The sequence below is a fragment of the Nycticebus coucang genome, chromosome 11, assembly GCF_027406575.1.
Source record: "Nycticebus coucang isolate mNycCou1 chromosome 11, mNycCou1.pri, whole genome shotgun sequence".
Taxonomy (NCBI): Eukaryota; Metazoa; Chordata; class Mammalia; order Primates; family Lorisidae; genus Nycticebus; species Nycticebus coucang.
The window spans coordinates 35,442,757-35,460,803 of record NC_069790.1 but is presented as its reverse complement, the minus strand read 5'-3'; the positions used below and the strand labels follow the sequence as shown (position 1 = coordinate 35,460,803).

At 40.2% G+C, this 18,047-nt stretch overlaps 1 protein-coding gene across 6 annotated transcripts in view; it reads right to left on the bottom strand.

Annotated features, from left to right (window-relative positions):
* Window positions 1–888: 888 nt before the first annotated feature.
* Window positions 889–18,047, bottom strand: part of TRA2A (transformer 2 alpha homolog) — a 29,382-nt gene continuing 12,223 nt past the window's right edge. For 5 of the 6 annotated variants that reach the window (XM_053609104.1, XM_053609107.1, XM_053609108.1 and 2 more), the window contains exons 3-8: window positions 14,721–14,886; window positions 12,289–12,477; window positions 5,558–5,673; window positions 2,977–3,114; window positions 2,630–2,697; window positions 889–1,743 (exon numbers count right to left, since the gene is read on the bottom strand). In XM_053609104.1, coding sequence (XP_053465079.1) covers window positions 1,733–1,743; window positions 2,630–2,697; window positions 2,977–3,114; window positions 5,558–5,673; window positions 12,289–12,477; window positions 14,721–14,886 — 688 coding nt within the window. In that variant the 3' untranslated portion in view covers window positions 889–1,732. The remainder of the gene's footprint in view (window positions 1,744–2,629; window positions 2,698–2,976; window positions 3,115–5,557; window positions 5,674–12,288; window positions 12,478–14,720; window positions 14,887–18,047) is intronic. The other variant, XM_053609105.1, reaches the window with a different exon arrangement.

Sequence of the window (18,047 nt, the reverse complement as noted above, 5' to 3'; positions counted from 1 at the left end):
CAGGATCCCAGGAACTTTTGCTTCCCAGCAAGGTGCAGAGTATGATCAGCGGAAGAGTGCACAAGAGAAATACTAACAAAAAGAATATGGGCTTTTTAAACATGTAAACAATTGGCCAGGCTTGGTGGCTCACCCTTGTAATCCTAGCACTCTGGGAGACTGAGGTGGGTGGATTGCTTGAGCTCACGAGTTCCAGACCAGCCTGAGGAAAAATCAAGGATCTTCCCGCCTCCAATCTCTACTAAAAGTAGATAAACTGAGGCAGGAAGATTGCTTGAGCCCAGGAGTTGGAGGTTGCTGTGAGCTATGATGCCATGGTACTCTACCCAGGGTGACAGCTTGAGACTCTGTCCTTCAGTATGGTTTTGGTACTGAAGACTTTCAATGTGGTCTCTACCAGAACAAAAACAAAAACAGAGGAAAAAGGCTGGGGCAGTGGCTCACATAGCACTCTAGGAGGCTGAGGTGGGCAAGTCTACCTGAGCTCAGGAGTTGGACACCAGCCTGAGACAGAGGGAGACCCCATCTCTAAAAAGAGCTGGGTGTTGTGGCGGGAACTTGTAGTCCCACCTACTTGGGAGGCTAAGGCAAGAGGATCGCTGAACCCAATGAGTTTGATGTTTCTGTGGGCTGTGACATCACAGCACTCTACTACTCTACTGGGGGCCACAAAGTGAGACTATGTCTTAAAAAACAAAAAGTTTTCTTTGAAAAACGAGTTTTTAAAGACTACATAAGAGACAAAGACCAAACATTCAGGTATAAGAAAAAGTACCTGAAAAGAATATTAGGAAACAACTGAAGATGAGCAAACTTTGTAACTTGTTCTTCCATCAATCCAGTTATATTTCTCCATTGTACAACAATAATGAGACAATACCATTTTCAAAGAAATTAACTTTTATTTGAAAGACTACATTTCCCCACAAGTATCTTCTAAGGACTCTATGCAATAACTTGCTTAGCCATTGTCCCAATACCAAAATTTCTAACAGCAAATTATACACTTGCTCTAGGTAATAAATAAGGGTTGTTCTTCACTGATTAAGGGAATACTTTAACTTCGATAAGTTTAACACAAAATCACACTTTTAAGTTTTTAAGGTTTAACAGATGTGTTTCAAATACATGTTTTATGCAGGAGTCCACAAGCTTTTCATCTCTGAAAAATGACTTAATTTAAGGTTCAAAAATTCCGTTCTTCCAAAGAAATATCCAAGTGTTTTCTTCTATAGCTTCAAACTTTCTAAACTCAACTGTTTGCTCCACGCCACCCCAGACAAACCTGACATGACTGAACTAGTTTGTGTGTTACCAACTTCCCCAAAAGAAAGTTAAAAAGGAGTTCGTCATAGAATGTAGATCTCTAATACAGTATCTAACACAAAAGAAGCTTTTAAAAGATCATTTCTTTCCTCATTTGATTAGCTAGGAGTTTAACTTCATAAAAGCAAAGAAAAATCATTTACAAAGTGTTAACACGGGGATTCCTTTTTTACTCAAGATGTTTAACTACTCAAAATGACAATTACATCTTTAAGAGTATAATAAAAAGAGTGGAAAACAGCAACACAACCAAAAGTGTAGATGCTAAATAAACCACAGATTTGTTTTAAGGGCTCGTCTTAAGGAGCGGAAGTATCAGAAGTGTGGGGAAATCCAGAATTACACAAAAAAAGACAGAAAAAATAAAATACAGAGAAAAAATGTCCTTAACTGCAACATTCTGTTATCAATAGCGCCCTGAAAGAGAAAGAACAAAATTAGTTAATAAATTAGTTTGACTTGCCTGATATTTTTTCAACTATTAACTGCCACATATACCTTGATATTTTAAAATCAGTCATTAATTACAAATGAGTTTTTTTTTTTAGAGACAGAGTCTCACTTTATGGCCCTCGGTAGAGTGCCATGGCATCACACAGCTCACAGCAACCTCCAACTCCTGGGCTTAAGCGATTCTCTTGCCTCAGCCTCCCAAGTAGCTGGGACTACAGGCGCCAACCACAACGCCCGGCTATTTTTTGGTTGCAGTTTGGCTGGGGCCGGGTTTGAACCCGCCACCCTCAGTATATGGGGCCGGCGCCTTACCGACTGAGCCACAGGCACCGCCCATGAGATTTTTTTTTTTTTAATTTAAATCATAGCTGTGTACATTAATGCAGTCATGGGGTACAATGTGCTGGTTTTATATACAATTTGAAATACTTTCTTTTTTAAAATTAATTATTTATTTATTTTTATTAAACCATAGTTTCTTTTTTTTTGAGACAGAGCCTCAAGCTGTCGCCCTGGGTAGAGTGCTATAACATCATAGCTCACAGCAACCTCCAACTCCTGGGCTCAAGCCATTCTCCTGCCTCTGCCTCCCAAGTAGCTGGGACTATAGGTGCCCGCCACAACGCCTGGCTATTTTTTGGTTGCAGCCATCATTGTTAGGTGGGCTGGGCTGGATTCGAACCCACTAGCTCAGGTGTATATGGCTGGTACCTTAGCTGTTTGAGCCAAAGGCACCGAGCCAACAATTTGAAATATTTTCATCAAACTGGTTAACATAGCCTTTATGGCATTTTCTTAGTTATTGTGTTAGAAATGAGTTTTTAATACTGCAAAAGCAAAATTCACATACTTGGACTGTAGGAACGAGATCTTGATCGTGATCTATATCGACTATAGTAAGGAGAAGGTGATCTTCTTCTGTAAGAAATAAAAGATTACTTAGCATACCACATAATCACTTTACTGAGGCAGATAAAAATAAAAATTCCTCATCACTCAACATATACCGAATATGGGACTAGAACAGTAAGTACAAGCACAACAAAATACTGGAAAATACAGACAGTTAACCTGTTACCAAAGCATCATATGTAATCTATTTTAACCATCAAGTTTTTATTCATACATATCAAATATGAAAGTGTCAAATAACACTATCATCTAATTTAGAACAGAAAGTTCAAGTTAAAACATTACCTGTACCGGTAATCATAGTCTTCATATCTGTCATATCCACGATCATATCCTCTGTCATAGTAAGAATCTCGACGTCTGCCACCACCTCCACCACCACCACCACCACCACCACCTCCACCACCGCCGCCGCCACCACTACTACAGAAAAATGAAAGATTTTACATTAGTATCAATGATTATTTTCCAGAATAATACAAATTCATCCCTTAATAAAAATGGAGGGAGGAGAGAGAAAGTCGAATTCCCTCCACATCTTATTTTGTTGACGCCCACGGCATTCTGCTTTGCCCTCTTATTGATTATATGTACAACCAAGAAATGTTTTCACAAAATTCTCAAAACTATAAACTATTCTATTGAAGCACTACCCAAACTATCAGGACTATTCAATGAGGTGAAATGAAGCTTTGTTTTGGGAAGCAATGTCAAAATGGTGTGTATCCTTATGACTAATCGAAGGAAGTTAACCCTGATCCCCAAAGAGAACTAACCACTTGACACTGGGGTCCAGCAGTAAAGCCACTGAAACAATTTCAAGTCTTTACAGTCTAAGCCCTTTCTCTTGGTATTTTCCAAACTCCTAACCACAGAACTCATTTCACTTTAGTTTTCTGTATGCTTTTCTTGTTAAAATGTATACCAACAGGCGGTGCCTGTGGCTGAGTGAGTAGGGCACTGGCCCCATATTCTGAGGGTGGCGGGTTTGAACCCAGCCTGGCCAAACTGCAACAAAAAAATAACTGGGCGTTGTGGCGGGCACCTGTAGTCCCAGCTATTTGGGAGGCTGAGGAAAGACAATCGCCTAAGCCCAGGAGTCGGAGGTTGCTGTGACCTGTGTTGACGCCATGGCACTCTACCGAAAAGTGAGACTCTGTCTCTCTTAAAAAAAAAAAAAAAAAAAAAAAAACCTATACCAACAAATTTTAAATTATTAATAAATGAAAGCCTGCACTGAGCACAGTTGTTCATGTATGTATTTCCACCATGCTGGGAAGCCCAGACAGATTCTGAAACCGGCCTGGGCAACATGGTGAGATCCCATGTCTACAAAATAAAAAAATTAGCTGGACATGGCAGCACATGCCTATAGTTCAAGCTTACTTGGGAAGCTAAGGTGGAAAGATCATTTGAGCCCAGAAGTTTGAGGTTACAGTGAGCGCAGCCTAGGCAACAGAGGTGACAGAGTGAGAACCTGGCTCTTAATAATAAAAAATGAATGAATGCCTATATAGTCGGCTCTCCATATCCATGGGCTTCTATATTTGTGAATTCAACCAACTTAGGACTAGATTTTGGGAGAAAAAGCCTTGTCTGTAACTGAACACGTACAGACTTTGTTTTTGTTCTGTGAATATAGTATAACCACTATTTAGTAATACACTGTATTAATTTAAGTAATATAAAGATAATTAAAAGTATATAGAAGGATGTGCATATACTATGCCATTTTATATCAGAAACTTGAGCACTCTTGGGTTTAGGATATCGAAGGTTCTGGAACCATCCCCTCCAAAACTGAAGGACAATGTATTCCTTCTTTCACTCCTAAGAAATACTGCCTTTGATTATGTATTTATAAAAACATAAAGCCCCTCTGTATGTTCTGCTCATTTTATTTATTATTATTTTTTTGAGACAGAGTCTCACTTCATCACCCTGGGTAGAGTGCTGTAGTGTCATACCTCAAATTCTTGGGCTCAAATGATACTCTTGCCTCAGCCTCCCACCAAGTAGGTGGGAGTATAGGCACCCACCAGAAAGCCTCTCTAATTTTTCTACTTTTAGTAGAGATGGGGCCTCACTTTACTCAGGCTGGTCTTGAACTCCTGAGCTCAGAGGATCCATCCACTTTGGCCTCCCAGAGTTCTAGGATTACAGGCGTGACCCACTCCACCCAGCCAGTTCTGCTCATTTTAAAAACTGTGGCTTAAAAAAAAAGATACTAATAGGTTCAGCACCTATAGGTCAGTGGCTAGGGTGCCAACCACATACACTAGGCTGGCAGGTTCGAAACTGGCCTGGGCTTGCTAAATAACAATAACAACCGCAACAAAAAATAGCCGGGTATTGTGGTAAGAGCCTGCTGTCCCAGCTATTTGGGAGGCTGAGGCAAGAAAATCTCTTAAGTCCAGGAGTCTGAGGTTGCTGTGAGCTGTGACATCACAGCCCTCTGCTGAGTGTGACATGGTGAGACTCTGTCTCAAAAAAAAAAAAAAAAAAAAGAAAAGAATATATAAATAGCATGTATTTTTCCCGTATGCAATATTTTTTCATATTTGTATAGTACGATAAGAGACAGGAGTATCCTTTGATAGCTTTAAACAGGTCAAATATGTGTGACAGTGTGAGACAGTGTGTGTGTACACAGTAGCTGGGACCTTAGGCTCCTGCCACAATGTCTCGCTTTTGCTCAGACTGGTCTCCAACTCCTAAAATCAAGCAATCCACTTGCCTCGGTGTCCCAGAGTGCTGGGATTACAAGCATGAGCCACCACACCTGGCTGTATCTTCTGATTAGTCAAACTCTTACATGCATTTCTGGTGGATTTCATAGTTTAGCTTATAAAACTTAAAATCTTACTGAGTCGGTCTGCCCATATAGATGCCAGGTGTAGGTGTGTGCGCTCTCTTGGTGATAGAATAATCCACACGAATTCTTCTGCCATCCAGCTCCATTCCATTTGCCCTTTCCATAGCCTATAATGGAGAACAGGCACAGAAAGTTATGCATAATTCACTAGCCTTGAAGTAATCATTTAAAATTAAGCACAAAATAGTTGTAATTTAAATTAACACCTTGAAAAAACAATGTAACTTGTATAAGGGATTATAGAGATATTTCTAGACTTCAACACTATCTGGAACTCACTTTAATTTACTCAGTCCAAAGTGTAGTTAAAATTTCCTCTAAGTAATTTTTCAACTGTAGCTCAGTTCCCACTACCCACTCTAGGAGATCAACATGGGAGAATGAAGGTAAGAAGTCTTACCAGGCTAAATATTTTGTAGGTTGCCCAGGTAGGCTGCTATTTCACACTTCTTCTTTTTTTTTTTATTGTTATCAAATCATAGCTGTGTACATTAATGCAATCATGGGGCACCATACACTGGTTTTATAAACCATCTGACACATTTTCATCACACTGGTTAACATAGCCTTCCTGGCATTTTCTTAGTTATTGTGTTAAGACAATTTATATTCTATATTTACTAGGTTTCACATGTACCCTTGTAAGATGTACCACAGGTGTAATCCCACCAATCACCCTCCCTCCTTTCCCTCTCCCCCTATTCTTAGGTTATAACTGGGTTATAGCTTTCATGTGAAAGCCATAAATTAGTTTCATAGCAGGGCTGAGTACATTGGATACTTTTTCTTCCTTTCTTGAGATACTTTACTAAGAAGAATATGTTCCAGCTCCATCCATGTAAACACGAAAGAGGTAAAGTCTCCATCTTTCCTTAAGGGTGCATAATATTCCATGGTATACATATACCACAATTTATTAATCCATTTGTGGATCGATGGGCACTTGGGCTTTTTCCATGACTTAGCAATTATGAATAGGGCTGCAATAAACATTATGGTACAAATACCTTGGTTATAATGTGATTTTTGGTCTTCAGGGTATATAGTAGAGGAATTATAGGATTAAATGGCAGATCTATTTTTAGATCTCTAAGTGTTCTCCAAACATCTTTCCAAAAGGAATGTATTAATTTGCATTCCTACCAGGAGTGTAGAAGTGTTCCCTTTTCTCCACATCCACGCCAACATCTCTGGTCTTTGGATTTTGTGATATGGGCTAATCTTACTGGAGTTAGATGATATCTCAAAGTAGTTTTGATTTGCATTTCTCTGATGATTAAGGATGATGAGCATTTTTTCATATGTCTGTAGGCTGTGCGCCTGTCTTCTTCAGAGAAGTTTCTCTTCAAGTCCCTGCCCAGCCTGTGATGGAATCACTTGTTCTTTTCTTGCTTATACGTTTGAGTTCTCTGTGGATTCTGGTTATTAAACCTTTGTCGGAGACATAACCTGCAAATATCTTCTCCCATTCTGAGGGCTGTTTGCTTGCTTTACTTACTGTGTATTTCACACTTCTTAGTCTCTGACCATTTCACTTAGACAGACTTCAAAACATTCAAAAGGGTGAGCTAAGCTTTATATAAGTGAGTTTTGTTGTTGTTATTGAGACAGAGTTTCATTCTGTCACCCTCAGTAGAGTGCCGTAGTGTCACAGCTCACAGCAACTTCAAACACTTGGGCCCAAGTGATTCTCTTGCTTCAGCCTCCCAAGCACCTGGGACTACAGGCATCTCTTTTTTAGAGATGGGTCTTGCTCTTGCCGAGGCTGGTCTCCAACTCCTAAGCTCAAGCAATCCACTTGACTCAGCCTCCCAGAGTGTTAGGATTACAAGAGAGAGCCACTGTACCTGACCTATGGGTTCCTTTTGTAATCTGCCTACATTCTTATTCTTTAGCTTACAGTCCAGTATAATGACGAGATTGTGAGCAGCCAAGAAAAAAAGGATATAAACAGATAGAAACACATATTATGCTAATGCCATTCAGCCTTTGAGAGGGTATCTGTAAGGACAGGATTTTAATGTAATTCCTATTTCACCTTAAGAATCTCCCTAAAGCGCTATTTCTTTCTTTTTGTTTTTTAAAGAGATAAATTCTCACTATGTTGTTCAGGCTAGATTTGAATTCGTGGGCTCAAGTGTTCAGGCGCCCTCAGTCTTCCATCCCAAATAGCTAAGAGTATAGGTATGCAACTCCCTATTCCACTTCTCACAGACCTAGTTCTTATACTTTTAATAAAAACCTACACACGCTGGCTGGGCGCGGTGGCTTACGCCTGTAATCCTAGCACTCTGATCACAGGTTTGAGATCAGCCTAAGCCAAAGCAAGACCTGTCTCTAAAAATAGCTGGGCATTCTGGTGGGTGCCTGTGCTCCTAGCTACTCTGGTGGCTGAGGCAAGAGAATCACTTCAGCACATAGTTTGAGAGTGCTCTGAGCTATGATGCCATAGCACTCTACCAAGGGCTACAAAGTGAGACTCTTGTCTCAAAAAAAAAAAAAAAAACCTACACACACTGACAAAGAGGCTATACTTCTAGATGACTGACATATATATGTCCCTTTGGTCTCATCTTTCAAAAGAACAACTTTTATTGAGAGTATTATTTAATTTTGGCAAAACCAAAAACAAACAAGAAACACACCTTTAAGACAAACCAACCCCTCAACTTAAAAAAAAAAAACAAAGAAATTTAGCTGGGCGTTGTGGTGCTCGCCTGAAGTCCCAGCTACTTGGGAGTCTGAGGCAAAAGAATCACTTAAGCCCAAGAGTTTGAAGTTGCAGTGAGCTGTGACACCCTCTACGGAGAGCAACACAGTGAGACTCTGTCTCAAAAAAAAAAAAAAAAAAAACCCACAATGGAACTATTTATATACCATAAACAAGCATCTACAAAACCAAAACAACTAACTTAACAAATTTTCTATTTAAATACCCCAAAAATAAAAATTTTCTAGAAAGTGCTTTTTTCTCTAACAGGGGTAAGTACTTTACCTATTTATCTTTACTATATACACACAACCAAGTTTTGGGTTTTCTAATGTACACTTTAACTAAACCACCTGTGCCTAAAAACCAGGGACAGTCATAGCCATACAGAAGTAACCATACAACTGAAGGAAGTCTGTGTTATTCTGAGGCAGTTCCAAACAAATTATAATTTAACCGACAAATTAAACTAGCCAAACCATTCCTTAGATAACACACTGCCACCTAGCGAACTATGGCAATAAGTACTTTTGCTTTATACCTGAGGTTGCATTTCCCATCATGTTGCTCTTGGGCACTAACTAATAAGTAACAATGAACACAACCATAATTTAACTACTAAGAAGTTGTCTGGAATCTAAGTAAATCTTTAGATTTATCTAAAGATAAATTTATCTTATCTTATCCAGAAAACCAAGTGGGGGAAAAATTAAGGAATAAGACAGACAAAGTTTCACATGAAAAAAATTAAACTGTATTATTGCTTATAGTTTGCAACTTTCACTTCAGGTCACATGTTCTGTCATCTTTAAGTTTATATCTTTTATCTCTTGAGAAGAGAAATAAATTATATTGGTAACAATTTGATAAAGAAAAAGTCATGGGTCGGATGCAGTGGCTCACACCTATAATCCCAGCACTCTGGGTGGCTGGGATAGGTGGACTGCCTGAGCTCAGGAGTTGGAGACCAGCTTGCGCAAGAGTGATGAGACCCCATCTCTAAAAATAGCTGGGCAATGTGGAAAGTGCCTGTAGTCCCAGCTACTTGGGTGGCCAAGGCAAGAGAATTGCTTGAAACTAAGAGTTTGAGGTTGCTGTGAGCTATGACACACCACAGCACTCTACCAAGGGCAACAAAGTGAGACTTTCTCTAAAAAAAAAAAAAAAAAGAAAGTCATGATACTAGGGCGGCGCCTATGGCTCAGTCGGTAAGGCGCCGGCCCCATATATGGAGGGTGGCGGGTTCAAGTCTGGCCCCGGCCAAACTGTAACCAAAAAATAGCCGGGTGTTGTGGCGGGCACCTGTAGTCCCAGCTACTCGGGAGGCTGAGGCAAGAGAATCGCTTAAGCCCCAGGAGTTGGAGGTTGCTGTGAGCTGTGTGAGGCCACAGCACTCTACCGAGGGCCATAAAGTGAGACTGTCTCTACAAAAAAAAAAAAAAAAAAAAAAAAGTCATGATACTAACAAGACCTTAGAGTGGCTTTTATTATAGACATGACTTAACACACTGAATCTTGTCATAATTGTCTAGGGCTTTTCAAGTTCAGCACTACTGATTTTTCTGGGCTGCTCACTCTATGTTGTGCTCTCCTCTTTCCTCTACATTGTAGCCTATTTAGCAGTATCCCTGGTTTTACCCACTAGATGACAGAACACCTATTATTTTTGAAAGATAGGCCAATTTTTATTATGATTATATTGCATTCAAGCATCATTGAGGAGTAATGACCTCCAATCAACAGTAATCACATGTAAAATGGTATAAAAAGTAATCTCAGCATTTTTCCATTCATTAAGGTCTAATACACTTTAATGTTGAGCTTCGATTTTTTTCTTTGAGACAGAGTTTCACTGTGTCACCCTCAGTGAGTGCCATGGTGTCACAGCTCACAGCAACCTCAAACTCTTGGGTTTAAGCAATTCTCTTGCCTCAGCCTCCCAAGCAGCTGGGACTACAGGCACCTGCCACAGTGCCCAGCTATTTTATTTGTTGTTGTTTGGCAGGCCTGGGCCTGGTTCGAACCTGCCACCCTCAGTGTACGTGGCTGGTACTCTGCCAACTGAGCTACGGGCACAACCTGAGCTTCAATTTTTTAAAATGCAATTTTCTTCTTGAGACAGTCTCACTTTGCAGCCCTGGATAGAATGCCATGGCGTTGTCATGTCTCACAGCAACCACAAACTCTTTGACTTGAGCAATCCTCTTGCCTTAGCCTCCTGAGTATCTGCAACTATGGTGTGAGCCACCATGGCCACCTAGTTTTTCTATTTTTAGTAGAGATGGGGGTCTCATTCTGGCTCAGGCTGGTCTCAACTCCTGAACTCAAGCAATCCACCTGCTTAGGCCTCCCACCATCCTTGGCCATTAAAATGTAATTTTTCTAACTGAATTAACTATGAACTTTTAGTAAAGAGAAAGGAAGCCTACTGTTCCTTTATAATCCCATTTCTGCTACTGTTAAATCAGCACTATTTCAAATCATTGACATTGATTAGGACCATTTTGTTAGGCAAATTAAGAATGGCATTAAACAAACAAAAAAGCACCAATTCTTTTTGTCAATTTTCAATTATAGAACAGAGTAACTGAATATATAAAGAATGGAAAAACAAAGTTGTGTGTCTACGCAGAGAACTATAGACAAAAAGGTAAATAGCTTAAACCTAACCATCATATAAATTAAAAGAGATAGGGTTTGTTTCTGTCAGCCAGGTTGGAAGTAAGATGGCAAGGCATGAAAGATTACAGCTCACCACAGCCTCAAACTTTTTTTTTTTTTTTGCAGTTTTTGGCCAGGGCTGGGTTTGAACCTGCCACCTCCGGCATATGGGGCCAGCACTCTACTTCTATGAGCCACAGGTGCCACCCAGCCTTCAAACTCTTGGTCTCAAACAATCCTACCAGCTCAGCCTTCTAAATTGCTCAGATTACAGGCCCATGCCACTGCATAATTAGTTTTCAAAAGTCAATTTAATCATCTGTTTAAAGTATCAATATGGCAACACTTAAATTGCTTGTACTTTTTCCATTAACTCAAACACATACAGCTCACTTTACAGATTTCACAAAATTCAGGATATACTTAAATTAGAAAGCATAAGCTAAAAAAAGTGAAACTGTAGCCACTTCAATTGCTGTATTGAGAGGCAAGAGTTTGAAATCAGGTTAAGTTTTTTTATCCTCGGTAGAGTGCTGTGGTACTACATCTCACAGCAACCTCAAACTCTTGGGCTTATTAAGCAATTATCTTGCCTCAGCCTCCCAAGTTAACTGGGACTACAGGTCCCAGCCAAAACACCCAGCTATTTTTTTTATTGCAGTTGTCATTGTTGTTTTAGCTGGCCCGGGCTGGGTTCAAACCCACCAGCCTTGGTGTAAGTGGCTGGCGCCCTACCCACTGAGCTACAGAAATGAGATTCTATTAGTCAACTTCTAACACACCACTATGTTACAAAAAAGAAAATTTTTCCTTCTGCCCATGGTGTTTTATTATGTAAACAGAATAAAAACAAAATCATCTCTAATTTAATGAAAAAATTGGGTTTTTGTTTTCTGTGAGTTATATGTAACTCACAACATACTTATTTTTTCCTGAGAATTGAGTCTTTTGCCATTCCACAAGTATTGGTTGTGTATGGAGTGGACTTTGGGTGGTCCCAGATAATGACTTCTGAATCTTCCCCTAAGTAGGTGCAACAAAGTCTTGCCATTAACTATCGTACAAACTCTGTTCAAAGAGCCGCCAGGCAAACATTCAAGGCAAAATGTGCAATTGTAATCAAAGAACACAAAACCCTGTATGTGTGATGTGCTTGAGCTATGGATGTATCAGGGTGACAGAAGGGGGAAAACATCCTGACTGACAGTGAAAACAATCAACAGAGGATTCATAGCTTCATAAGGCCCCAAGCTGTGAGTTAAATACAACTCATGTGGCAGTTGTAATAGTAACTCAATACTATAATCAAACATAAAAATTTTCAAAACGAAAATTATAAAAAGAAATTTACCTCTTTTGAATCATCTATTCTCTCAAAATACACAAAAGCAAATCCTCGAGATCGTCCAGTTCGCTGATCATAAACCACATTGACACCACTTAAGGGTCCATATCGAGAAAACACTTCACGAAGATCTCTCTCTGTTGTATACAAACTGAGGCCAAACACTCCAAGACATGTGTTTGGATCTGGATTTGCCTATTGAATAAACATTTATATTTAATTACAATTCCAAATTAAAATCAAAACTAAAAAGCATAGAAATACTTTATTTATTTATTGTTGGAGACAGAGTCTACTTTGTCACCCTCAGTAAAGTGCCGTGATGTCATAGTTCACAGCAACCTCCAACACTTGGGCTCAAGTGATTCTCTTGCCTCAGACTCCTAAGTAGCTAGGACTACAGGTGCCTGCCACAACACCCAGCTATATTTAGATAGGAGGTCTCGCTCTGGCTCAGGCTAGTCTTGAACCTGTGAGCTCAGGCAAATCTACCTGCCTTGGCCTTCTCCTAGGATTACAGGCGTGATCCACCACGTCCAGCAGAAACACTTTATTTAGAATACTTCACCCAATACATGAATACAGTAGAAGCTCTGTAAATTGACCACCCTAGGGTCTGGAACAAACGGGTCAGCTTATGGAGATGGTCAACATAGTAAGACCATGTGGTGCATGGCTGGTCTATGAACAGTAAGGTCAGCTTAAGGAGGCAGTTGACGTAGGGAGGTGGTCAACTATGGAGGTTCGACTGTATAATTGCTTCTAGTTTTTTGGAAGTAAGATTTTAAGAGAACTAAAGCAGATGAACTACATTTTATAATTCATAGTATATTCAAGCCTTCTTTGGAATGTTACTTCCCAGCTATATCCTGAATGAAATGTATCCTAAGAATTCACCCTGTTTAATATCATTATTTCTAACTTATTCAAATGTTTCATATCACTTCTAGATCTATAATTGTATGATTTCATCTCTAATTGCTAATTTAGACCCCCTCACCTTCATTTTTATTCTTTAGCAAAGGTATTCTTTCAATGTTTTCGTAATCCAGATTTAAAAAATAAATGTATAGATTCCAAAGCATCATTAAATGATGGCACATTCTACCGTAGTTAGATGAGTCAGTATCATGTGGCAGCAGCATAGCACAGCACAGCAATTAAGCATAGGAACTATACTGGTCGAAACCTGAGCTTTGCCAGAAGCAAAAACCACATCGAACAAAACCAAAAACCCCTCCCCCATGTCACACAACCAACAATCAAGGTCACAGATGTAAAGAGTATTAAATGTACTAAACAGAAGTGTTAGCTGTTATCACTATGGTTTTTTAGCACTACCTTGGTATCCCCATGGTAAAACCTGATAATTGTATCTCAATATTATCAACTCAGTTTATGTTCTTTTACTTCTTTTGGACACAGTTTCTCATTCTGTTGAATGCCAGGGAGTGATCCTAGATCACAGCAACCTCCTGGATTCAAGTGATCCTTCTACCCTAAATCTCCTGAGTAACTGGGACTACAGGTGCCCACCACGATGCCCAGCAAATTTTTCTATTTTTAGTAGAGATGGAGTCTAGCTCTTACTCAGGCTGGTCTCAATCTCCTGAGCTCAAGAGATCCTCCTGCCTCAGCCTCCCAGAGCACTAGGATTATATGCAGAAACCACCACCTCTAACCTATGCTTTTCATTTTATTTTTTAATTTTTATTTATTTTTGAGATAGAGCCTTAAGCTGTTACCCTGGGTAGAGTGCCATGGCATTACAGCTCACAGCAACTTCCAACTCCTGGGCTCAAGCGATTCTCTTGCCTCAGCCTCTCAAGTAGCAGGGACTACAGGCACTTGCTATAATGCCCAGCTATTTTTTGGTTGCAGCTGTCATTGTTGTTTGGCGGGCCCGGGCTGTATTTAAACCCACTAGCTCAGGTGTATGTGGCTGCCACCTTAGTCGCCTGAGCCACAGGCCCTGAGCCTGTTTTTCATTTTAATTCTTGTAACATATTTCTTTCAAAAATTCATCTGGGCTCAGCACCCATAGCTCAGTGTATGTGCAGCCACATACACTGAAGCAGGCAGGTTCAAATCCAGCCCAGGCCTGCTAAACAAGGACAACTGCAACAACAAAAAAAAAATAGCCAAGTGTTGTGGCAGGCACCTGTAGTCCCAGCTACTTGTAGGCTGAGGGAAGAGAATCACTTGAGCCCAAGACTTTGAGGTTGCTGTGAGCTATGATGCTACAGCACTCTATCGAGGGCAACATAGTGAAACTGTCTCAAAAATAAATAAATAAATAAAACCCCACAAATTTCATCTGTTTTTTTAACTATTCAGAGGTCAAGAGAAAATACATTCCCTCTGTCATAAAACATGGTATTTCACTATGTATATGACTAAGCACATAGAGAAGAGAAAAGTTTTTACAAACCACATACCCTGCTGCCTGTATGTCTTCTCCGGTTAGACATTGGAGAATGACTTCGGCTCCTTCGCCGCCGGTATTCTGGTGTATATGACCTACTCCGAGATCGTCTCCTGTGAGAGTGAGAGTGGGATCTGGATCGAGTGTAACGTCTATGAGAATGCCTCCTTGACCTTGACCTTTGAGAGAAATAAATTTATATAATAATACTGGAACCAATACTCTTCCTTCTTCCAGGATGTATACACTATCCGTTCCTCTTCTTTGCTAGGTAAAGGATATTATATATGCATCTTCCTCTTGTGTTCTTGAATCACTATAACCTCTTCCCTACTCTCAGTTAATCCCTTTCTTGCTCACCCTTTTCACATTAACATTACAATACAAACACGGTAAGGCTCTACCTTTTTTAAAAAGCAAAAAAGGAAAAAAATCAAGTACTACAATAAAATCCTCTAGATTCTGGACATTTCATTCATTTTTAAGGATTTCCTTCCCATCTTTTCTTTAGCTTGTATAATCTAAGTTATTTCACCAACAACCTAAATGCCCATTTCCTCTAACAGATACTTTTTTTTTTTTTTTTTGGTTTTTGGCCGGGGCTAGGTTTGAACCCGCCACCTCCGGCATATGGGACCGGCGCCCTACTCCTTGAGCCACAGGCACCGCCCATCTAACAGAGACTTTTGAAGTCCTCATTTACAGATGCGTTCTGCAGCTTCTCTTCCCCACTTCATCTCCTATCTCATTAGTGCTAAAAGCTCTCGGTCGTCTTCTTTGCCTGAAAGATTAATCTTAACAAATTCATTCAATCATTTATTTAGAGACAAGGTTTTGCTCTACTGTCCAGGCTAGAGTGCAGTGGCACAACCATAGCTCCCTATAACTCGTGGGCCAAAGCAGTTACCCTGCCTCAGCCTCCAAATAATCCAACACATTCTTATTTACCATTCGTAAGATCCACCCTCACTAAACTTACTCAGACCAGTAGTGATGACAGGCATACAAAATAACTCTACAAGGCATTCAATAAATGCTGTAAGTGTTAAGGGCCCCAAAGTTACTAAATTAGGGGTCCTCAAACTTTTTAAACAGGGGGCCAGTTCACTGTCCCTCAGACCATTGGTTAAAAAAAAAAAAACTATGAATAAATTCCTATGCACACTGCACATATCTTATTTTGAAGTAAAAAAACAAAATGGGGACAAATATAATCATGCCGCCTCTTGTGGCCCACGGACCGCAGTTTGAGGACCCCTGATTAATAGATCATATGGGGAAAGGGAATAAAACTAGTAAGGAACAATCTTACAAAACAAAGAAGATGAACAGTTCCCACTTTCCTTAGCAGTACTAATTTATAGTCCCAGTTTTTAAAATAAAGGAAAAAAATCCTTCATTTAAAAAAAAAAAATTATTATTTGTTGAGACAGAGTCTTACTTTGTTACCCTTGGTAGAATGCCATGGCCTCAAAGCTCACAGCAACCTCAAACTCCTGGGCTTAAGCAATTCTCTTGCCTCAGCCTCCCAAACAGCTGGGACTACAAGTGTCCACCATAATGCCCAACTATTTTTAGAGACAAGATCTTGTTGTGGCTAAGGCTGGCCTCACACTTGTGAGCTCAGGTAATCCACCAGCCTCAGCCTCCCAGAGTGGTAGAATTACAGGTGTGAACCACCATGCCAAGCCTGTCAATTGTTATTTTTTAAACTAGAATGAGTTACACATCAAAACTCTTTTTAAAAGAGTCCTACCTTTTCTTTAAATGAGACAATGACAAATACCATAAAAAGGAAATTACCAGTAGGAAATAAAGTGTGTGCTAGTTTATTTTATTGGGTGGCAAATGAATTATCTGCGGGAAGAGAGTTCTAGGCTGAGGGCAAGTGCTATGGCCCTAAGTTAAAAATATATTCATTTCTATTTCAATACTCAAATTCTACACTTATTCTGTGTATATGGATTTAATAATTGAGCCATCAGTAAATCAAGCACTGGGTTAGAGCCTGAATATAATAGAAACTGTCTTAACTGCGGATCTCAAGAAAGGACAGCCTTTTCAAAGATTCTTCTGTCTCATGCACCTTTACAAGCAGACTCTCTTTGAAGACATAAATTCTTTATCTTTACCCAAGAAATAACAATGACTTATTTAACTGTCCAGGTAGTTTTTAACCTTTTTATCTCACTCCAGTACATCTGGGACATCTGACAGAATGAACTTTACAGTGATTCACCAAAGCATTTGTTGCTGCTGGTGGTGGTGGTGAGGTTCTGTATCACCTAGGTACTCTCCTACCCTCACCTAGGCCCAATTACATCTGACCAGAGCTCCTCTCGGGACCAAAGAGTCACTATCTTCAGGTGAAATATAGCGGAAATGTGAGTTTTAAAAATGCTTCGGCTCAGTGAGTAGGGCGCCGGCCCCATATGCCGAGGGTGGTGGGTTCAAACCCAGCCCTGGCCAAACTGCAACAACAAAAAAATAGCCGGGCGTTGTGGCGGGCGCCTGTAGTCCCAGCTACTCGGGACGCTGAGGCAAGAGAATCACATAAGCCCAAGAGCTGGAGGTTGCTGTGAGCCGTGTAACGCCACGGCACTCTACCGAGGGCAGTAAAATGAGACTCTAGTCTCTACAAAAAAAAAAAAAATGCTTCTGAATCACTCTGATCACCAACCAATACACCCATCAACTTTCTCGATACTAAATTACATGTAATTATATGCAAGTCCTCAATGGAGAAAACTGGCTTTTTGTTTTACTGGCTATAGTGCAGTAGCACCATCACAGCCCACTACAACCTCAAGCTCCCAGGCTCAAGCAATCTCCTACCTCAGCCTCCTGAATAGTTGGGACTACAATCACATGCCACCACATCCAGCTAATTTTTCTATTTTTTTTTGTAGAGATGGGGGTCTCATTCTTGCTCAGGCTAGTCTAGAACTCCTGATCTCAAGTGATCCTCTTACCTTACCTCCCAGAATGCTAGGTTTATAGGCTTGAGAGCCATCATACCTAGCCTCAATCGATATTTAATTTGGACTAATAGCTAGTATTCAATAGAGTGACTGGGCCAAGAGATGATTCTTACCTAAGTCTTTATCTAGAACATAATATTTAGTCCTGGATTTTGTGAGACATGGTCTCGCTCTGTTGCCCAAACTGGAGTACAGGGGCACCATCTTATCTCACTGCAGCTTCAAACATGTGGCAAAGCCTCTGGAGTAGCTGGGACTACAGGCACGTGCCACCATACCTTTTGTAGAGGCAGGGTCTTGCTATGCTGCCCAGGTTGGTCTTGAACTCCTGGTCTCAAGCAATCCTGCATTAGGCTCCC